Source organism: Falco peregrinus, chromosome 1, assembly GCF_023634155.1.
Source record: "Falco peregrinus isolate bFalPer1 chromosome 1, bFalPer1.pri, whole genome shotgun sequence".
In the NCBI taxonomy this organism is placed as follows: domain Eukaryota; kingdom Metazoa; phylum Chordata; class Aves; order Falconiformes; family Falconidae; genus Falco; species Falco peregrinus.
This window is the reverse complement of record NC_073721.1, coordinates 15,447,361-15,466,857: the sequence shown is the minus strand read 5'-3', so window position 1 is coordinate 15,466,857 and position 19,497 is coordinate 15,447,361. Positions and strand designations below refer to the sequence as shown.

General features: G+C 39.1%; 1 protein-coding gene across 1 annotated transcript in view; it reads left to right on the top strand.

Annotated features, from left to right (window-relative positions):
* Positions 1 to 19,497, top strand: part of FAM13C (family with sequence similarity 13 member C) — a 134,449-nt gene that overhangs the window by 113,666 nt on the left and 1,286 nt on the right. The window contains exons 14-20 of the mRNA XM_055792323.1: positions 2,146 to 2,356; positions 3,312 to 3,450; positions 4,823 to 4,904; positions 7,325 to 7,536; positions 13,358 to 13,441; positions 16,706 to 16,801; positions 18,015 to 18,214. Of these exons, the coding sequence (XP_055648298.1) occupies positions 2,146 to 2,356; positions 3,312 to 3,450; positions 4,823 to 4,904; positions 7,325 to 7,536; positions 13,358 to 13,441; positions 16,706 to 16,801; positions 18,015 to 18,214 (1,024 nt within the window). The remainder of the gene's footprint in view (positions 1 to 2,145; positions 2,357 to 3,311; positions 3,451 to 4,822; positions 4,905 to 7,324; positions 7,537 to 13,357; positions 13,442 to 16,705; positions 16,802 to 18,014; positions 18,215 to 19,497) is intronic.

The window sequence follows — 19,497 nt, the reverse complement described above, 5'->3', positions numbered from 1 at the left end:
GCCAGTTTCTTCTCACTGACAATATTGTTTTTCAGAAGTAAAAAACCCAACAACCCAAAACCCAACCAAAACCCCAACCCAAACTATTAATTTTTTAAAGTCTTACAGGGTAAAGAAAGATTACCTGCCAGAAAGAGACAACATTTCTCTTTACAGAACAACTTTTATTCCAGCCACTATATGCTGTCTGTTTTTTCCAGACTGGTAAATGCTTTACACTTGCTTCTCCCAGATGCTTCTCTGTGGGAGGATTGGAATCTCATACACAATATAGAAGTTTTGGGTGTTGCTCTAGTATCTTGGAGAGTTGAATTTGATCTACAGAGTATGAAGCACTTAGAGGAAAGCTGCTAGGTTAGAATTAATAATCAACTTCATTGTCTCATTGTGAAAATGCTTAACATAATTATAATTGATGGTGCTGTTAGAGCAGATGAACTTCCAGATACGAAAGTCATGTGTAACTTTTGCATGACAAGACAAATGTGACTACACAATATACAATTGGATTTTTTGTCTGTAAAGCAAAACCATTTGGATAGTACCTGATAAAATAATATTTTAGGCCATTGTAACTATTATTTTTGAAATGAATATTTGCTTCTTTGAAGGGTGCTATTCAGAGCTAGTTTGTCATCACTGTCCCAGTGCAGTGATAGATTTGTAGCTTCAGCATCTGTTGGGCAGAGGTCAAATAAAATGTATTGCAAATGTTCCATTAAAATCCTGACAGAAATATCCACTCACCATGGGAATGTCATGTCCCATGTGCAAAGGAGAAAACGGAAAGAAAGTGAAAGATTTTTTCTAAACTTCCCTGCTTTTCTGTGAATAAATCCAAGTACAGTTGTTTTCCGATGCAGTTTTGGAATTTTATTGAATAAAAAGATTCTGTGAAATGTATTAGAATGCATGCTATATTGCAAATATAATACTTATTAGAAATAATGCATGTGTTGCCTGGAAATACAAAATAATGTATGGATTCAATGGCTGTATATATACATGGCTTTAGAGGAAAAAAATCATGTAACTGGTGTAAAATATTATGTGCTATGGAAACTGTTGTAGGGGAACCTCAGACAGAGAATATTCTTAGTTTTAGCATATATTAACTGTTTTTTTGGGAAGAGCTGCTATGAGAGTGAGGAGTTTCTCCCTAAAAGTATAAGCTGCTTTAAGGCACAATCATCTGATAGCAAAAATATTGATTAGGCTAGATCATCCTCACCCATTTCACCCACTGAGGTGAGGAAGAATACTGAATGGTTCTTCCTGTTGATGTACCCAGGTACAACAAAGGGAAGATGAACTCTTTGGTACTCCCTGAAAGCAGTCTCTGTAATGTGCCTGTTATTTTCCATGTTGCTCATAAACAGAAGCAGGGTGATGAGGTTCACCAATTCTTGCTTTTTCAGTCCAGAATAAATCATTCTGATTTCTAGCTTGACCATCCCTACAAAACAAGTTTTACCTTTTGAGGCATCTGAGGTGAGGTTTCCATTTATAGTCCGAGACAATATTAACATAGTATCCTAAGCATGACTCCTCCAAGTAGCAGTCACTGCACACTACCTTGAATGTTATTGGTGCTTCTTGTTGTTATTTTCATATCTTGTGTTCTTTCGAACCATGGGTATGTTGCTTCAGATCTTAATGAAATTCTGCAGGACACTGTAAGCAACGTTGGAGGTTCTTAGCCTCAGGACATACTGTATTCTTGATCTGCTTTTCTCTTGACTAAAGGACTAAAGGCTAAATCACAAAATTGAACTTGTTTTGCACATTCATTGTCTTCTTCAGGAATGTGGCTTTCAAAAGCAAACAGATCTATGAAAATATAATTAATGCCACTGTTCTGGGAAACTCTCCATCTTTGTATTATACTTCACAGTTTACAAACACACCCATCCACCTTCCCCTGTGGAACTCACAAGTGCTTTATGTTAAGCCAGTAACTATTTTCTCATCCTCAGTATTATGCTCATCCTGCACGTGATACTTTGCTGAACTGTTTGCTGTTTACTTTGAATGCTTTGAATGTATGTTTTGAGTACTTCTGTAGGTATAGACTTATATTTATCCAGGTAGCTACATATCTTGTGAGTGACCCTCCATCCATATTGGTTTATGCTTTCTTTCTAGAGCCTGTGCCAGCCCACAGAGACTGGCAGAATGACATGGACAGCAGCCCACAAGAACATTGCTCCCTAGGGACCAGTCGACTGCTGTATCACATTACGGATGGAGACAATCCTCTTTTGTCACCACGCTGCTCTATCTTTAGCCAAAGCCAGAGATTTAATCTAGACACAGAGTCTGCCCCTTCTCCACCAAGTGCTCAGCCTTTCATGATGTAAGAAAATATATTTTAATTCTTACATATTTTAAATAATTTTTGTACAATCCACAGTCTTTGACTATTCATGGTTTTTCAGTTACTGTTACGTCACAAAAAAGAAATTTTCTTATTGTAATATATTTTGATGTGGTTAGTTTGTAATAGAAGAAATAAGATCTACTGGGTTTTCAGTTATAACGCAGTATAATACTGTTTGAAATCTTTCTTAAGTATAGTGAGCAAGGACAGTTTTAAATGTTAGTAACTAGTCTGATGAGTGAACATAAGATAGAGAGGGTTATCAAGGTATAATACTAAAAATTTCAGCTGTAATAGAACTATAGCTTGAGTCATTCACTGGATATGAGTGTCATAGAACGTACGAATAGTCCATAGATGTGATCTCCAGAAATCAAGCTCTACTTTCAGACATAAACTGTACTTTCTTAAAAGCTTATATACATAGCTGTCAGCTGCATATGAATAATAATCAGATCTATTGATCTGCAATTGTAAAAAATCAGAAACTAAACCGCCTTCAAAAGGATAATGTTTATTTGCAGTAATAAAATATTCCTTCAGCTTCCTTTTACGAATCATGTTGTTACAATCTCCCGTTACAGTGGAAAGATTTGTGAAGTAAGGTGTGGGTGGTTAAATGTAAGTATTGGATCAGGCTGTGACCTACTAGATTAAACTTTTGAGAAATATACAGAAATCTCACAATTAATTTTAACAAAAAGAGAGAGAATGAAAGACAGATGGTGAACTCATTAGTATACCCTAGGGGTACCTTCAAGCAAAAGCAATTATTTTATGCTTACTTTGTAAAACGAAACTGTCTCTATCCTTTGAAAGAACATAGCTGCAAATTCTGAAGTGCTACGAAAGCCTTAAGTGTGCCTGAAACAAGGCACGGTCCATTGCAGTCAGTTCTTTGATCCAGCTACCATGCTTTTGGCTTTTGCAGGCCAAGAAGTTCTTCTAGGTGTAACTGTGAAGAATGCAAAGAACCACAAACAGTAGCACAACTGACCAAGCATCTTCAGAGTCTCAAGAGAAAAATTAGGAGGTATGAAGAAAAGTTTGAGCAAGAAAAAAAATACCTGGTAAGATAATAACTGAAAAGATAAAGGAAAACAGTACAAGAGGTGGGCAAGAATCCTAGTGTGTTTAAACTTATGTAAAATAGAAGGGGTATTTTTGTTAAAAATGAAATAGGAAAATCATCGAGGGAGTCTTTTTATCATCTTTCACTGTATGTAGTAGTTCTAAGACTCTAATTTACTTGCTCTTCGGGGTAGCATTGTTGGAAAATATCTGTCTTCTAGATGTGAGAGAAGTGAAATACAGCTGACAGGCTTGTGAGCCGAAATGATTCAAAAGATGAAAAGTTACTTATTTATTTTGTAGAAGTCATTTGTTAGGAAACTGTTGCTCTGCTGTGCAGATTCCTTTGGGCAGACTCCTGTAAACCTCCGAAGCATGTGGCTCAATAGAAACTGATGGCAGAAATAGGAATCGTGATGTGCTGCTGGTGGGAGTTGCTTGAAGTCAATGGTATGCTCTGTGCAAGATCATTGCTCATATAGAGCTAGTTCGTGTAATGGGAATTGTGCAGTATAAACATATCAAAACATCTGTGATGCTAAGGACATCTACAATTGAAACAGGGAAGTTTGTAATATTTTTGTGACTACATTAAAATGAAAATCAAGCAAATTTTATATTACCTTGTAACCACAGCAATGACTGAAAACCTAAATTCATAATTCATGAATTGTACTGTCCTATGGTCATCATATATTCTTAGGAGTAAAATTGCGTACCTAAACAGCCATCACACTGTGACCAGAAAAGAAATTATTTCAGAGGTTTAATTTTGCAAAACTTCTTTGCCATGATAAATATCTGAGTTTTGAAGATCCAGTGTGAATTGATTTTATTTTGGAAGTAACTTCTAAATGCAAAGAAAGAACTGATATACAAGGCTTTTGTTGTTTGTTGCTTTTGGAATCCTGTTGCATAGGATTTTTTCATTTGATTAAGGAAGCAGTTCAGTTAAAACTATAGTGCTCTTTCCCAAGAGAATCCCTGTCTTAGATCAGTAAGGACTTATCCCTGCAAGGAGTGCTTTTGCTACCATCCTGGAAATTGCTTAGGAACTTGACTAACATTAGGTATTTGATCAGTCCTCTTGAAGTCACTGAGATTACTTATCCAATTAGTTAGGGACTTAAATGGTTTTAGGATCAGAGCCAAAGTACTCTGATCCATGTAGTGCTGTGCCACAATGGGCAGAGGTAAGTCGTGACAAATCAGCACCATGATCAAGGCAGATGCTCTGCACAAGTCTATGGTAAAGTGCAGCTGGAACTACGGACATTTTTTAGCACACTGTGTGTGGATAGGTTTTCATATGTTTGACTGTATAACCATCAATTCCTTCTGTTTTATTCTTCCCTTTTTCTTTATGTTCAGCCTTCTCATGGTGACAAGACTTCCAATCCTGAAGTTCTGAAATGGATGAATGATTTGGCCAAAGGTCGTAAACAGCTCAAAGGTACATAATGGCATATCATTTTACTTATTACCGAAGCTTTTGTAAGTATGAGTGCACCTGGAATACATTAGAGCTAGTTTTCTAACCTTGGTGCTCTGTTTATTTTTCACAGTGCATGGCAGTAAGTCTCCCAATAAATAAAGATATTAGGTGATATGATTTGCCTTGATTCCTGAAAGTAAGGATTAAAGTAAGCCAGTTAAACCCTCATAACAAAGCTAAAAGGGGAAGGGCAAAAAGACGTCATCTCTCTCTCATCACTATAAACATTCATGCAAAAGGCAATGTTATTCTGAATATTTTCCTGAGTGTCTGAAATATAGAACTACAAAGTTAAGTGTCCTTGTAATAGTAAAAATGTAGGTGCAAAATGTTTCTTCAGGACTGAGGTTATACACCTCTAAAGTGTTTATGGTTTTGATCATAATACCAGGGAAAGATGTGTTTTTAGATTTGGTCTTGAGGGTGAAATGTTGCCCTTGACTGTCTGCATACTGCTCCATTAACTGTGGTTACATCTGTGGGTGTATCACATGCTTGCCCTCAGGGAGAATGTAGCCAAGCCTGATTGTTTTGGTGTTTTTTTCTTTCTAATTTTTAAGGTTATTTATAATTTATCTAAATAATTTTATTATATTTTTAATAATTTGTATAATTTTACAATATTTTTATATCCATTATACATGGATTCTCACTACTAATTAAATTGTAGTATTAACTTTCATCTCTGTTTTGGATATAGTTAAGAATGTAGATATAGAGGTTGTGATTGTGGTAAAAACAGAATTAGAAACTTATCTTTCAGTAAATTTCTTCTGGAAAGTTCTTCATTAACTACTATGCTGCATGATCACTAGGTGGTGGTGGTGATGATCATTATTATTTTCCCTTGAACTTTGTGTTATAAATGCAGGAAGGGCAAACGAGAGGAAATAGCCAAACTACATAGTTAACTTTATGAAAATTATCTCTCTGGCTTAACCATTGCTTCAGCTAGCCAGGGGACCTAGATTGCGTAGATCAGCCTCACCTTCCCACCCAAAATGCCTCAATCCTGTGAGCACCCTTGATTTTATTATCCTGAACAATGGCGCTGCTTTTAAGTGAAGCAAGATTCATGAGGTTCATGAGAGAAGTGCAATTGAAATGGAATAACACTCAAGAGCTTGTAGGTACTTCTTCAAGTTCATAAGGCTTATCCATCCTTCCAACTCTATAAGTTTACTAACTGTTTTTCTCTGCAAGCCTGGCCTATATCCTCAGATTGTCACAGCAAAAAAATTATGTTATTGTTGCTGCATGGATTTCAGTAAATTTAACACATTTGGAGCCATCAATCTCCTGCTTTGCCCAAGGTCCTTCACCAGCCAGGCATGTGCTAGGAACAAAGCCTGGTTTTACGGGAGCTAATTCAGACCTTAATTCAATTTCCTTGTTGCTCTGTGCAGGTCCCTAGAGCTCCAGGGTCTTTGGCTCAGTGTCAAGCTAATACACTTACATACTTTATTGCATGCAGGCAGGTTGCTGACTGGGAAGCTAGGACACACTCTAACCTTCTATGTCTTCTGCTGGGTTACTCAGGTGCTTCTCTGCCAAGGGAGGTAATTTAAGCAAAGTGGCTGATCCTCCTTGTGAGGACCATCTCAGCAGCCTGGCTGTGATGGCAATGTGGCCTCTGGAAGGGAGGGTTATGGTTTATATTGTACTAGAGAAGAATGGGGCTGGTTATGAGGACCTGGAGTACCTGGCTCCAGCCGCCTGGCAGCTGGCATGGCAGGCTCAGTACCGCAGCCTGGCATCCCCAGCCCTGCTCAGGGGAGAGCCTTCGCTCGAGGGCAGATGAGCACAGCTGGGGGTGAGAGTGGGGCAGGTGGTTGTGGAGACACTGCCTCTGTTCCAGGAAGGCATCTGTGAAGGACTGCATCCTTAGACAGCAACCCCACAGCAGGCTTGGTTATCCAGACATCAAATCAATTGAGAGTACATGGGTTTAATGAGGAGAAAGGGGACAGAGAGAGCGAGGTCTGCTTCCATATCCCTCCAAATCAAACTTCCCACAAATAATCTCAAGTGCTGTTTGTCCTTTTAAGCCCCTTTCCTAAACCTCACTCCCACTGAAATTCTGTACCAATTCCTACCGAGATACCACACTTTAACCCAGTGCTTCTTCAGTCTCACCTTTTATATCAAAGATGGGCTTGGAGGAGGAAGAGGACAAGTACATAGGTACTATAAATTTCATTGGCCTGCGCACATCTCGTCCCTGGACCCTTGGGTTTCCAGTTAACCAGGTAAAGCTGTTATAAGTTGAAGTGAAGCAGTTACTTTCCTACACAACTGTGGTATGATGATAATTGTGTACAAGTAGGGATTTTTTTTCTTGTAGTGTCAGAGGAAACTTTGCAAATATTGCCTTTCAGAGCTGAAACTCAGAATGTCGGAAGAGCAAAACTGTACCTCTAGGGCACCCCAAAGAAATGATCATTGTGAAGGCACTGGGACCTCTAAAGAGGCTGGGACACAGGAGGCAACAAGCATGGAATCAGCTCCCTCAGTAGAAGAAACCATGGATAGTGTGCTGAGACGATTAAAGGAGAAAAGACAACACTTTAACCTTCCTGAGACTATTAAGGTATTTAACAATTGTGGCTGTTTCTTTCAGAACTTTATCATCAGAGGCAGAGATGAGTGAGCATGTAGCTGTCTCGGTATGCTGGGGTGTGCGCACCCTGTGTCTTCTGGCACGGCGGTGCATTTTCTCCCTAATGAGATGGGAGTTCTAGTGTAGTTTTCTTCAGTGACTTTTCTGTGAAAAAAGTTACACAGAAAAAGAGGTGCAGAAGGTTTTTTTAAATAGTGCTAAGTGTCTTTTGCTAGAAATGCATGTACAAAACTGTTTGCCAGGCACCGCTGACACCTGGTTACCTGAGGTTGTGTGCACAGGAGGTGCACATTCCAGTGTATTGAAGATGGTGACAGCAAAAGCAATCCTATCATGAGTCCACAGTAACTGTGTGACTAAAAATATTCCTGAAGTTATTTTAACAATAAAGGTCCCCTTTAATCTGAGAAATGTTGAAAGCCTCTGCCCAGTTGGTAACACTGCACTAAGATCACATGGATCCCGCAACCATCCAGACTGCTTCACCCTTCTGATCTTGTACACTCACTTGTGCTGACACTGCCTCTGCTCTTCTGTGCTCTCAGTTACTCTTCTAAATGTAGGAGCAATATTCCATGAAACATATTCACTTGGCTGGGCAATTTATTTCTGTTATTAAACTAGTACATACTTTAAAATTCTGCTGAATACCTTCACACTCCTGGCACGTTACAGGGTCTGTCTAAAGCTGTTGTTCTGCAATACATATTGTCCATCAAAATACCTTTTTTGGAGGAGCTGTTTTTACTGTCAAATGGTGTTGCAACTCCTGATGCTATACAGCCAAGCAAGACAATAAATTCTGTCCTCAAAGGTACCTAAAATCTAAATGTTGACAGTAACATTTAGACTCTGTCTGATGAACGAAAAATGGGAGGGAGTGAGGGGGACAAGGAGGAGTGACGAACAACTAAATGCTAAACCGTGTGAGAACTAAGAAATGAATTTGTGTGGATTTCAGTAGCAGAAAGTACCCAGCAGAGTTAATTTTTATTTTTTGTTTTGTTTTTCTTCTATTCTTCGTTCTTAAACAACTAGTTATCATATAAAAACTAGAACTTTGCATAACAGTGCTGTGCTTCTGAGATCTTGAGCTCTGCATACATGACTGATTTTTTAATTGCTTCTTTTTATAAACCACTTTTTTAAAAACCTGAAATGGAAAAAAGTGTTTCATAGCCGGAATTCCTTTGCAAGAAAACAAAAGATGACAACAAAACCATGCTGTTCTGTATATAGTCCAAAAATCCCAGTAGTGCAGACCATATGATAATATTTTCAGTTGTTAAAGTGGTTTGTTTTTTTTTTTTATTATGCAAGGAGTGAGATCAGATGACACTGAAACAGCTGTCAGTGTGAGGAAATCCTGTCCAGAAAAACTCTTTTCTAGGAGTAAGCTGAGGGTGTGTGTCTGTCCCCCTCATTTTTTGATTAATTGGACTTCTGATTTTCCAAGACAGAGTCTCCTAAATCTGTGCCATGGCACAGCTGGCTTCAAATATTCTCACAGAAGATTCTGTAATGTAAATTAAATGTTTGCATAAGTTAATATTTTCAAATAATTTTTAAGATCTTATTTTCTTCTTGTAATCTTGTCGAAAGAACTTGTGTTGAGAGAACTGTTTGTTAGAAAAGGTGTTTGATAAGAATTATATAAAACTGCTACAGAATAGAGGCTTGAAAGGGAATAATATAAAGTCAAATTGGTCTCTTTCAAAATGATGTATTTTAGTAGGTCCTTAAGTATAACATTTAAAAAAAAATACTATTTTTTTTAAATGATGAGTCATCCTGGACTTTTTGGGAGAATGAGGTTTATAGCATTGATGATGTGAAATGAATTAAGGATGTCTGCTGGTTACAGCAAAGATCAAAGGCTTCATTTCAGCTACATGCACCTTTGGTGTTACTGTAGTTATTTTTTTATGTGCAGCACTTCATTTTGTATATAACATTTAGATCCTCTACCAGAATCTGAGCTAGGTTAATAGTAAGCTAATAGCAGCTAAATGTTTCTTCTTTCAAGATGTAATTATCTTGGGCAAGGGTAGTGGTTCCATAAAAGCCTGCGGAGTTCTCCCCTGAAGTTCAATTGCGGCAAGCCTCTGAGGCCCTGCTGAAATACAGACGAGAGAATGCATGTCCTTAAGAGAGGGGCAGAGTAAAATCCTGAACCACCCAGTACGTCTAAAGAAGATCTAAATGAGATCTGAATGTGAAATAGAATGTGGTTTTCAGAACTATAACACCCTTTCCACAAAAAAAGTCTGTGAGTAAAGTTATTGAATGAGAAGAGGCAGAGAAAATTGGGATTGACCTGCAAATGATTCGGTAACGCAGAAAGGGGTGGCCACCCGTCACTGTTTGTGTCACTAGCTCCTTGTGCTGGGAGCTGGCAGTTTAACAGTTCACCGTGTTTGTAGGTAGAAGACTTTGGGGAAAAAAAAAGAAAAAAAGAAAAAAAGAAAAAAAGATTAAGACTGTTAATATAGGACTTCATGACCAAAAGGCAAATACACATGATTTGAATCATATTACTCAAAAACCCCACCAAACCTCAAAAACCCAAATCCAAACCCCCATTCCTGACTTTTAAGTCAGTCCAAAAATTTGATGGCCGGGGATGTAACTGCTGCCTCAGCCACCCGAGGTGGAGCAGCAGCCCTGCGGTCCCCAGCTGTGGCTTGCCAGCAAACATGTCCTTTCACCGCAGGGCTACAGTCACACTTGGCCTGACCCCCAGCTGAAGTACACTGGCCTCCTTCTATGGATGTGACATATCACTTGTTGCCTGCCTTTAAATTTTTTCATACTATTTTTGTGTAAAATGCTGCTTTGTAGTGAGCCACCACATCCCCCAGTGGCAGACTTAGTAGGCCCTGGGAACCCAGACTAGGGTCTGCATGGGAACACACGCTGCCACCGAGTGAAAGGCACAGCCCTTGTTGTCACCCAGCCTGTCCTCAGGGGCTGTGTTTTCTGTCTGGAAGAACAACAGGGAGCTTGAGGCATAAGCACTCAGGGAACTGACTAGTGAGGAAGACAACAGTATAAAATATTCTGTGTGCCTTTGGTCCCAAGTTATGAAAACCAAACCACTACCTTAGCTTTAGGTGTAGTCTCCTGGTTCATTCTTCATAGACAACAAACAGCTTTTGCCTTCTGTTTAGTTTAAACATTTGCAGTCTGTCCCCCAAGGCTTTTCTCAGACTTTATGTATCTGTCCTCTCATTATTGACCCGCTTCAGTTCATCATCTTCTTGGTTATGAAGCAGTGTTTTTATTTAATTAGCATTGAATTTCATGCTGCTGTATGTAGCCTACAGTCTTAAGATGTCTCAGACAACTCTGTGATTCCATCTGCCTTCTGTGATTCTGAAATTATCAGCCATCTCAGACTTAGCTGAATACAAACCCATCTTGAGATTGCTAATAAAATGATCTAATGAAATAGGCACAAATGCTAAACCCTCTTGAGATTGTTTCTTATGGGTAAAATCAATATTAATGGTCACCCCCTGTTTCCTTCTAACCACTCAGCTGCTCCAGGCTTAACAGTTTTTGAAAGAATTAACCTTTTATTAATTGCAGAACCAGCAATAAATAAACAAATTAGCTACTTTATAATACTCCCATGTTCTAGTTAGCAGCTTTTCTCTTAATGTGAATAACAGATAATTTTGGAGTGATTAACTCATGCAGACCTTTAAGGCAAAATGTGATTAGTGGTTCTGCATCTGGGCAGCAAACAGAAAGGGTTTTGCTCGTGCCGAAGTTAATAGCAAGGCACTCCTCTGATATTAGGAGAGCATTACTTCGTTGGGGCTTGATATATTTGTAAAAAGTAGAGGCTAATTATTAAAAATACTTCTCCAAGTTTTCAATAAAAAACCCTAGTCGTTGCCTTTCTGCAGAAAGGCACTCTGCCTCGCCACCAACTCCATTGTTCTTCCTTGTGGTGGATGATTACTTCCTTGTGGTGGATGAGCTCTCCTCCAAACGCCTGGCCCTGATTCATACAGATCTGTCACGATCTGGCAGAGGCTGTGGAAAGTGACATTAGCTTCGCATATTCCTTGCTGTTCCGCCCCAGATGAAAATATGCAAGAGTCAGGAGCAGATCTTGGGAAGGGGGGGAAAGGGAGAGAGGGAGAGAAATACCAGCTGAATTGCATGCTCCCTGCAGCAGACACCTACACATATACTGGTGTATCACCTACACTCACAAATCTCGCTGTTAAAAAATCAGCATTTGTCGTTCTGGTACCAGTGATTTCTGTTATGATTTTTGAACAGAAATGAACTACTAGTGCTAGGTGATCAGCCCAGCAGAGCAAGAACTGTGACTGAGGAAGAAAGCCCACCTCCCTGCCCTTTCTTACTAAAGGACTGCACTTACTGCACCTTCCCCGTAGCAGTTCTACAGACGCATACTGTCCAGCCATAACTTCCTGCTGGCTGATCAGGTTATTCTTCTGTTCATTTTAGAGAGCACCTCGATCTAGTATGCTCAGCATTTATGGAGTGTTCACCATAGTATGAGAGTGATTGGATATGCAGGGATTTCATTGTGAAGCTATCATTTCATTCCATAAATGGGTTCTGATTGCATAGCTGCAGCTTTCTGTTCTTCATCCCTTACCAGCCAAGACAGATATTTCTCTTTCTTGTTGAATAACTAAAAAGTTAAGGAATATCTTCTCTGCATTTTTGCAAGTTTCTGAGTATTTTGTCTGGAATATTTGTTGTTCTTACTTGTTGCAACTAAACCATACTTAACCTATAATGGGAAATGCTATCTATGATCTATGAACTGATCTGGCAAAGTTATTAACATGCAGATCTCATTGATTGATTTCTCCCTAGGATGGATGAGAAAAATATTTTTTTAGTTTTTCAGTTACAACAGTTATTCACATTACCTAAACGTTGGAAAATGTTCTGGGAAAGTACTGCACTGATATCTGCAGGACCTCAATGCCAACACCTTCTACTCATATGCTGCAGTCATCTTTTGCGAGCCCGCCTTTCCAAACCCCACCAATGAGATGTACTTCATGTGCATGCAGCCGGGCGGTGATGTTCAAGCAAAAAACTCTGCTTGTTTAGACTTTCTGTCAACCAGTACTCCCAGAAAAATTTTTCAGATGCAGGGTCTGATCAAGTGACACATGAAGATCCTTGCCATATTGACTAAGATCATAGTTTGTACCCTTGGAAACTTTCCCGATAAGGATGCAGTATTCTGTCAATAGCCTAATACTGCTTCCCCACTTGAAGCTTGTTAAATTGTTTTCGTAGAACAGTAATTTTGAAAGAAATCGAGGCAGTCAAGTATTAGATCTTTACATAATGACAGTTAAGAAAGATAAGGTTCCAGCCTTTCGGTACATTTTCATTCATGGAGCTTCTTTCTCCAGAATAAAGAGCACAAGTTCAGGCCTCGAAGACTCCACTTTGGCCGACAAAGTAAAAACAGTGTATTTTCTACTAGCAAAGGCTTAACCTAAAGCCTGCTCTAATCAGTAGAAACATCTCTGTAGCTCTCATCAGCTTTGCATTAGGCCTTGAGAGAGTCAGACTTACCTTGATTCATTTAAAATTTCAGTCATGTACATTTGGACTCTCTTGTTGCTAAGTTAATGCCAAGTCCCCGTTGACCTCAGTGTGGACAGAAACAGAATTCATTACTAATGTTTATCTGGGGAGTGTAGATTATTAAACAGATACGTAGCTGTACCCTTGTCATGAAATCCTGACTCGTAATCTTATAAATAACTTTTTTAAATAGGATATGACAAAAAAGCAAATGGCTTTGGAAAAAATCAATCTTCAGAAATGTCTACTATATTTTGAGAGTATTCATGGACAATCCGTAAGTATACCATGGAAAGATAGGTAAATTAAAAATTATCTGATTTCTCTAACACATATATTTTGACTCATATTAAATATATTCAGATTAATTTTACACAATGTAATTTTTGTTATTTCAGTCTAATCTTCAAATATAAATGTTATTGTCTGATACTGATGAATTTGGTTTACATTTAAAAAAAAAAAGGGCGAGTTTCTAGCAGCCCTGTACCTCTCTTCATGATTGGAAATTGCATGTTTTGATGATGAAAGTGGAGAATTATATACCCACAGCAGACTTTGCTCGTGCATACTGCAGCTCTGCTATGATATTTTAAAGGTTAGAATGCCTAGCAGCTGAGAAAGCTTTGTAGGGCACCATCTGAGACATGAACTACAAAAATGACATGACCTGTCATCTGTGTTTTCCTTCATTTCACAGCACACTTGAAACTACTAATTAAAATCCTTTCAAGGGACTTCATTGCTGAATGTAGACACAAACCAAAAAATCACCACCATTGGTGAGATGATTATTTGAAGATGTGTCTATACACAACTGAGGAATTCCTGTTTGATGTCTGTGTCTTATGACTGTCTCTGTTCCTGACTAGCAGTTGTTGTGGTAGAGGACAAGGGGAGTGGCACCAGCCTGTGTCCAAAAAGTGCCAGCTGTTAAAATTATTGTGATCTGAAACTGATCTCTCTGCATCTTGGATAAAATAATTTTTGTCCATCTTCTTTGGGTTTGGAATGAGAGCTGAAGAATGGAGAGAACATATAGGAAGGGTATAAAGATGTTATATTTCCTAAGGAGAATAGAAAAGAAATTGAGTTACTAGTGCCATACAGAGGTAAAAAGGGACTTAAACAGTCAAAGACAGAAAAGAGAATAAATAATAGGGCATGCTTTGTAACGTGGGGTTCAGAAAGAGTGTTTCTTCTCAAGGTTGAAGCAGGTTTATAACCAGCTAAGAAAGAGGATGCAAACTGCATAAGGTAAGGGGTCTCGGTGATGCTAAGTCACCGTGAGGGAGTTCTAGGTCTGCCAATCACCATTGACTTAAGGTTGCAGAAAGCTCTGGGACAGTCAAGAAGTTAAAGCAGTGAAATGGAAGTTAGGCAAAAATTACCATCATCTTTTGTTGTTGAAAATAAATAAACAATCTGGAGAAGCTCCACACAGAGTTACATACTGAAGTAATCATGCCTCTTAGAGAAGTAAATTTTAATCTTTGTACCTATATCAAAGTATTTTCCTTTGGGAAAGGTGTGAAGAGCCTGCATGCATCCTGGGCGCCAGGAACAGCTGGAGCGTGAGGCCAACGAGGCCCAAGCTCAGTGGCAAGCACAGGCCCTGTGCTCAGTTCAGAGCTGGAGGGGCCAAGGAAGAGAGATCTGCTGGGGGAGCTCATGCAGTTTGTCAAAGCTGGGAGTTGATGACTTGGAAACAGCAAATTAGTGACTGCCCAGGCAGAAGCACTCCAGTGACATTAACGAAACAGGTGCCTCTGCTATCAAAGAGGCATCCCGGTGCATAAAATGGATTTTTACAATACTTGAACGTTGATTGCTGAAGCCTCAAGATTCCCTACTTTGGATGTTTGAACTAGCAACCTATGACGTGCCTTGTCATTTAACAAATATCACACCACAGCGCTATCAAAAGGTTGATCTGAATGGAATGTACTGGGCTTCTGAGAAAATAATCAGACATTTAGCCTATTATGCAAAAAAAATTGGTGGTTTCTTGTGGGGTTTTGTTTTTTTAAAACAATAGCAAAATTCAGTCCTAGAAAATGTCAGTTATTGTAGAAACCTTTTTTGGAAATACAATGAGAGAACTCATCAGAAAAAATTATCAAGCTGCTGCATATTCACAGTATTATGACTCAGCAGCCTTGAAACACAGTGGAGAGCGCTGGTGACAATGTTTGCCCCGCTGATGTACAAGTATGGAGGAGCACCATCTTTATCCAGACTGCCCTGAGCAAAGTCAGATGGACTGGGCGCTGACTAGGTTTAAAACAAAAAAAAGTATCTACTCTGGCTTGTTTGGCATTTCCTAGAGCTCTTACGTGCTGTAATCAAATGGAACATGAAGCCCAGGGAAGAAAAGTGGACCAGCTGGGATAGGCAAGCCCTGCACTCTGCAGTGAAGCATGCCCCCGGAAATAGTTCCTAGCCACTCAATCAGCTAGACGCATGCGGTGTCATCAACCTGCATTTGCCTACTGTCACCGTTGCTCCTGCTGACCAGGTGTTTGTTTCTGAGCAACTCTGGACTATTGTCCAAACAGCCACCCAGTCTGCGGGATCTTCAGACCTGCCGTGCATGCACTCATCTGAGCATGTGTAGCCGGGCTCCAATGCAGTAGCACAGCTGCAGTGCCAAAAGATGCTGAAATTGTTCCCAGTGGGTGCTGACTGATAGGCACGTGAGTTGAGGAGCAGAGCTGATGGTGGACTAGTTTGCAAATGACTGTGTTTTGAAATTTTATCACTGAGGAGCATGTTGTTTTTCTGGCTTTGGGGATTTTTTTCTTGTGGATTTGGTTTTTGGTTGTTTGGTTTTTTTTTTTCCTTAATACAGGAAGTTTTTCTACTGCACAGGTAGTTTCTGTAAGGTTTATTTTTGAATTTTCAAATATTTGTGGCTGGATAAGACTCTTAATACCTCATCTAAAATAATATTCTCCTCTGAATCAGTGCTCCTAGTGCTCATAAAATAGCAAGAGCAAACTAAATGAACAGACAGTGATTCCCGATTGTGGAAGGCAGTTCCAGCGAGGGATGCACACAGCAGTTCCGCACGGAGCCAGCTCCCTCGCTGGGGCCGCAAGGCTGTATTCTCAGCGCTTTCCTCCCCGCTGGGCCTCTGAGTATATTGTCGCAGGCAGAGTGTTGCGTTACCGTAGCTAGCCTGTTGCCATTATCACAGTGAAGTGAGACATCAATGCAATGCACAGCAGAAGCATATCTTAACTCCTACAACTCTGTTAGCATCTTCAGAGACAGAGAATACTTTACCCTCTGCCTTGGCAGTGCGGCTCAAGGAAGTGAGAAATCCACATTGGGTATTTTCCATTAGACAACAGATTGCTATTTTTCTTCTTAGAAATTTTATGGAAGCAAAATACACATCAGGTCATACTCATCTAATACCTTTCTCAGCTTCACAGGAGCAAATGAGAAATCTATTTATTTATTTATTTATTTATTCATTCATTTATTATCGTTTTTCATTTTGGGAGGAGTATATTTTGTTATGTTTTCTCTTTAGGTAGCTAAGCCAGAAAAGAGTCTCATGAAACCTCTTTACGACAGATACAGAATTATCAAGAAACTTCTCGCAACGCCATCTTTGATCACAACAATTGTAAGTTGGAAAGAATTCATATCTGCTGTCAAGAAAACATACTAAATGCTGTGGTTGATTTGTACCTGTATGTCAGTTTGGCAGCAATAGAACTACTGATATTTGACAATTCTGCTCATTGGTTAATACAGGGTGTTGATATTTCAAATAGAGCAAAAGCTCTGTAAAATTAAACTTCTAAGCATGCCAGAGGTTGTAACACACAGCGGCAGTTTCTGAGGCAGTCACTTCAAGTGACTGGGTAAGAGATCAAAGGCTGGCATTAGTTTTCTATAATGGCTAATGTACGCAGCACAGAGTGAAACCTGCCTCTTTCCATGAAGCATTATACTGTCACTATATCTATCGTCTATATTTTATTGACAGTGCTTTTACCGGTCATGGAGCACATACATATAATCCGTAGCACTTTAATAATTTATCAATGTAATGTAACAGTACTGGTCTCACTGTGAGTAGAAGTAGCGGAATCTGGCTATTTGGAAGTTAATTAGCATGTCGATTTTAAAAATTATGAACCATTGTCTTGTTACATGACAGTGGAGCTTTAGATTTCTTTGAATAATCCCAGTGTAAATCTTTGTACACATGCACACAAATATTTTGTTTAAACATTTAACTGAAATTCCCTAACTGAAGTTACTTCTTATCAACGTTGCTCCATGGAGTTTTTATATTTAAGCCTTAGTTTCAAAAGCTCTGCTTCTGAGTATGAAGGAACATGAGGAAGACATCATCATCACTGTTTGGTAGTTAACATTTGTAGCTATAAAAATGTGAAATCTCTACCTTAACCTTTGTTACGGTCGGAAATTCTGGACATAATACAAACAGTAGATGGTATACAACAGGAGTGTAAATTCCAGCAAGACGGCACTGCTTACATAAATACAGAATGTTTTTCAAGTCTTTGCTACTTACAAAGGGGTTTTAGTAAGCAGAAATAAATTGCTGGCTGGAGATACTCAGAAGCAGGGCCAGTTTCTGTCCTGTTTAGTGTTGGTGGACAATACACAGTAACTCAGTGAGCCCCACAAGAGCTCTTGTGAATGATCTCAGATAGAATGATCTCTGGGTAAAGCTTTCAATATGTGTAACCTATTTCAATGAATACATCCAGGAAATCAAGTCCTATTTTTTTATGCTGTCATCCTATTAAGTGTTAGTACTGTAATGTATACAACTAATTTAATAATGCTTTATATTTTGCAAGCAGGAGGAGGAAGACTCAGATGAAGACCATTCTCAAGGCACCCACGAGTTATCATCTGGTCCAATATCTTGCCTCCCTGTTGATGAGCACCTGTGTTACTCTCAGGAGGAGACTGAGCCTGCATATGTTTCACCTCTGGATGAAAGGAAAGTTTTCAGGCAAACAGCCTTGTCTATGTCTAATTTACATGAGGCAACAATGTAAGTTCTGGGTTGTTTTTTTTTTCTTGAATGTTAAAATATTTCACATAGACTTTGTAAGTGAAACATGATCCATACTTATTGCATGAGAATATTCTATACCAAAGAAGAGATTCAATGTTTTCATAAAGGAGAAAAGAGGCAAAGGTTATTTGTTATTTGGGCAGCACACTGTGGTTTGAGCTATTTATTCGAACAACTTTGTGCCAAGTCCATGAAGAGAAGGGTGAAGGAATGTAAGCAGATAGGAGAAATAACTACATATACAGAATGGTAGATACAACATAGTGGCATAGTAAAGATACACAGATCACCGATAGCTGCTACAGAATTTTTAGATACCTAAGCACTTATGTTCTTACAAAGCAGTCATAAAACAAAGCACAATTCAGCGAAGCAGGGCAGTCTGCTCCTGTGTGTGTGCCCTGGGATTTACTCTGTGAGCGATGTAAAAATGCCAGAGATGTGAGGCGTAAAAACAGCAATGGGTGAGCTGAGTGAAGGTTCACAGAATATATGGTCACATGGGCGGCCACTGAATATGTGTAAAATAAATTTCTTCCTTGCATAAGAATAGTTATTAGCATCTGGATGCCCAGAAGACTTACCACCACCCTCCCACCTTCCATTATAAAACCAGAGTAAAATGCTCCTTCTGATTTGTAGTTAGGAATTTCAGGTTGTATGACAAAACAGATCTCAAGATGCATATGAGCTGTTATCACTCAGCCATGAAACTTTTTGAAGAATATGCCCTCCAGCAACAGATGTGTTCTCATAGATTATGGGATGGTATCTTTTCACTGCGTTTTGATTGGCAGCACTTAGATGCATAAATGAAGTTGACTAGGCTCTACCAAAATGGGGAATGAATAAAAAAGTCTTGGTTTTCTATGTAACTCAAGTATATATGCCATAGTTGGTGCACAAATGCTGTGAAGATATGCCTGTGCATTTTTTTTTTTAACCCTGGGGAAAAAAACACCCCAACAGCTTCATATGCTTAAACACCTTTTTCTCCAAGTACCAGCTAAAACATGACCCCCAAAAATATTGATTCTGGGTACCATTAGCACTTCCTCTGCATCACCATAATGTTTGATAACAGCTGCTTTTAGGAGCAGGGCTTGGATGTTGAGTTTATTAATTCAGTTACAGAGATGCAAAGCATTTCCTACGAGATGCTGAGCCCTGTCAGTTCCATTAATTCCACACAGAATTAAGACCACTAGCAAGGTTCTATCCAAAAACTTTTCCTCCTGTGTTGTCCATAGAGTCTCTGC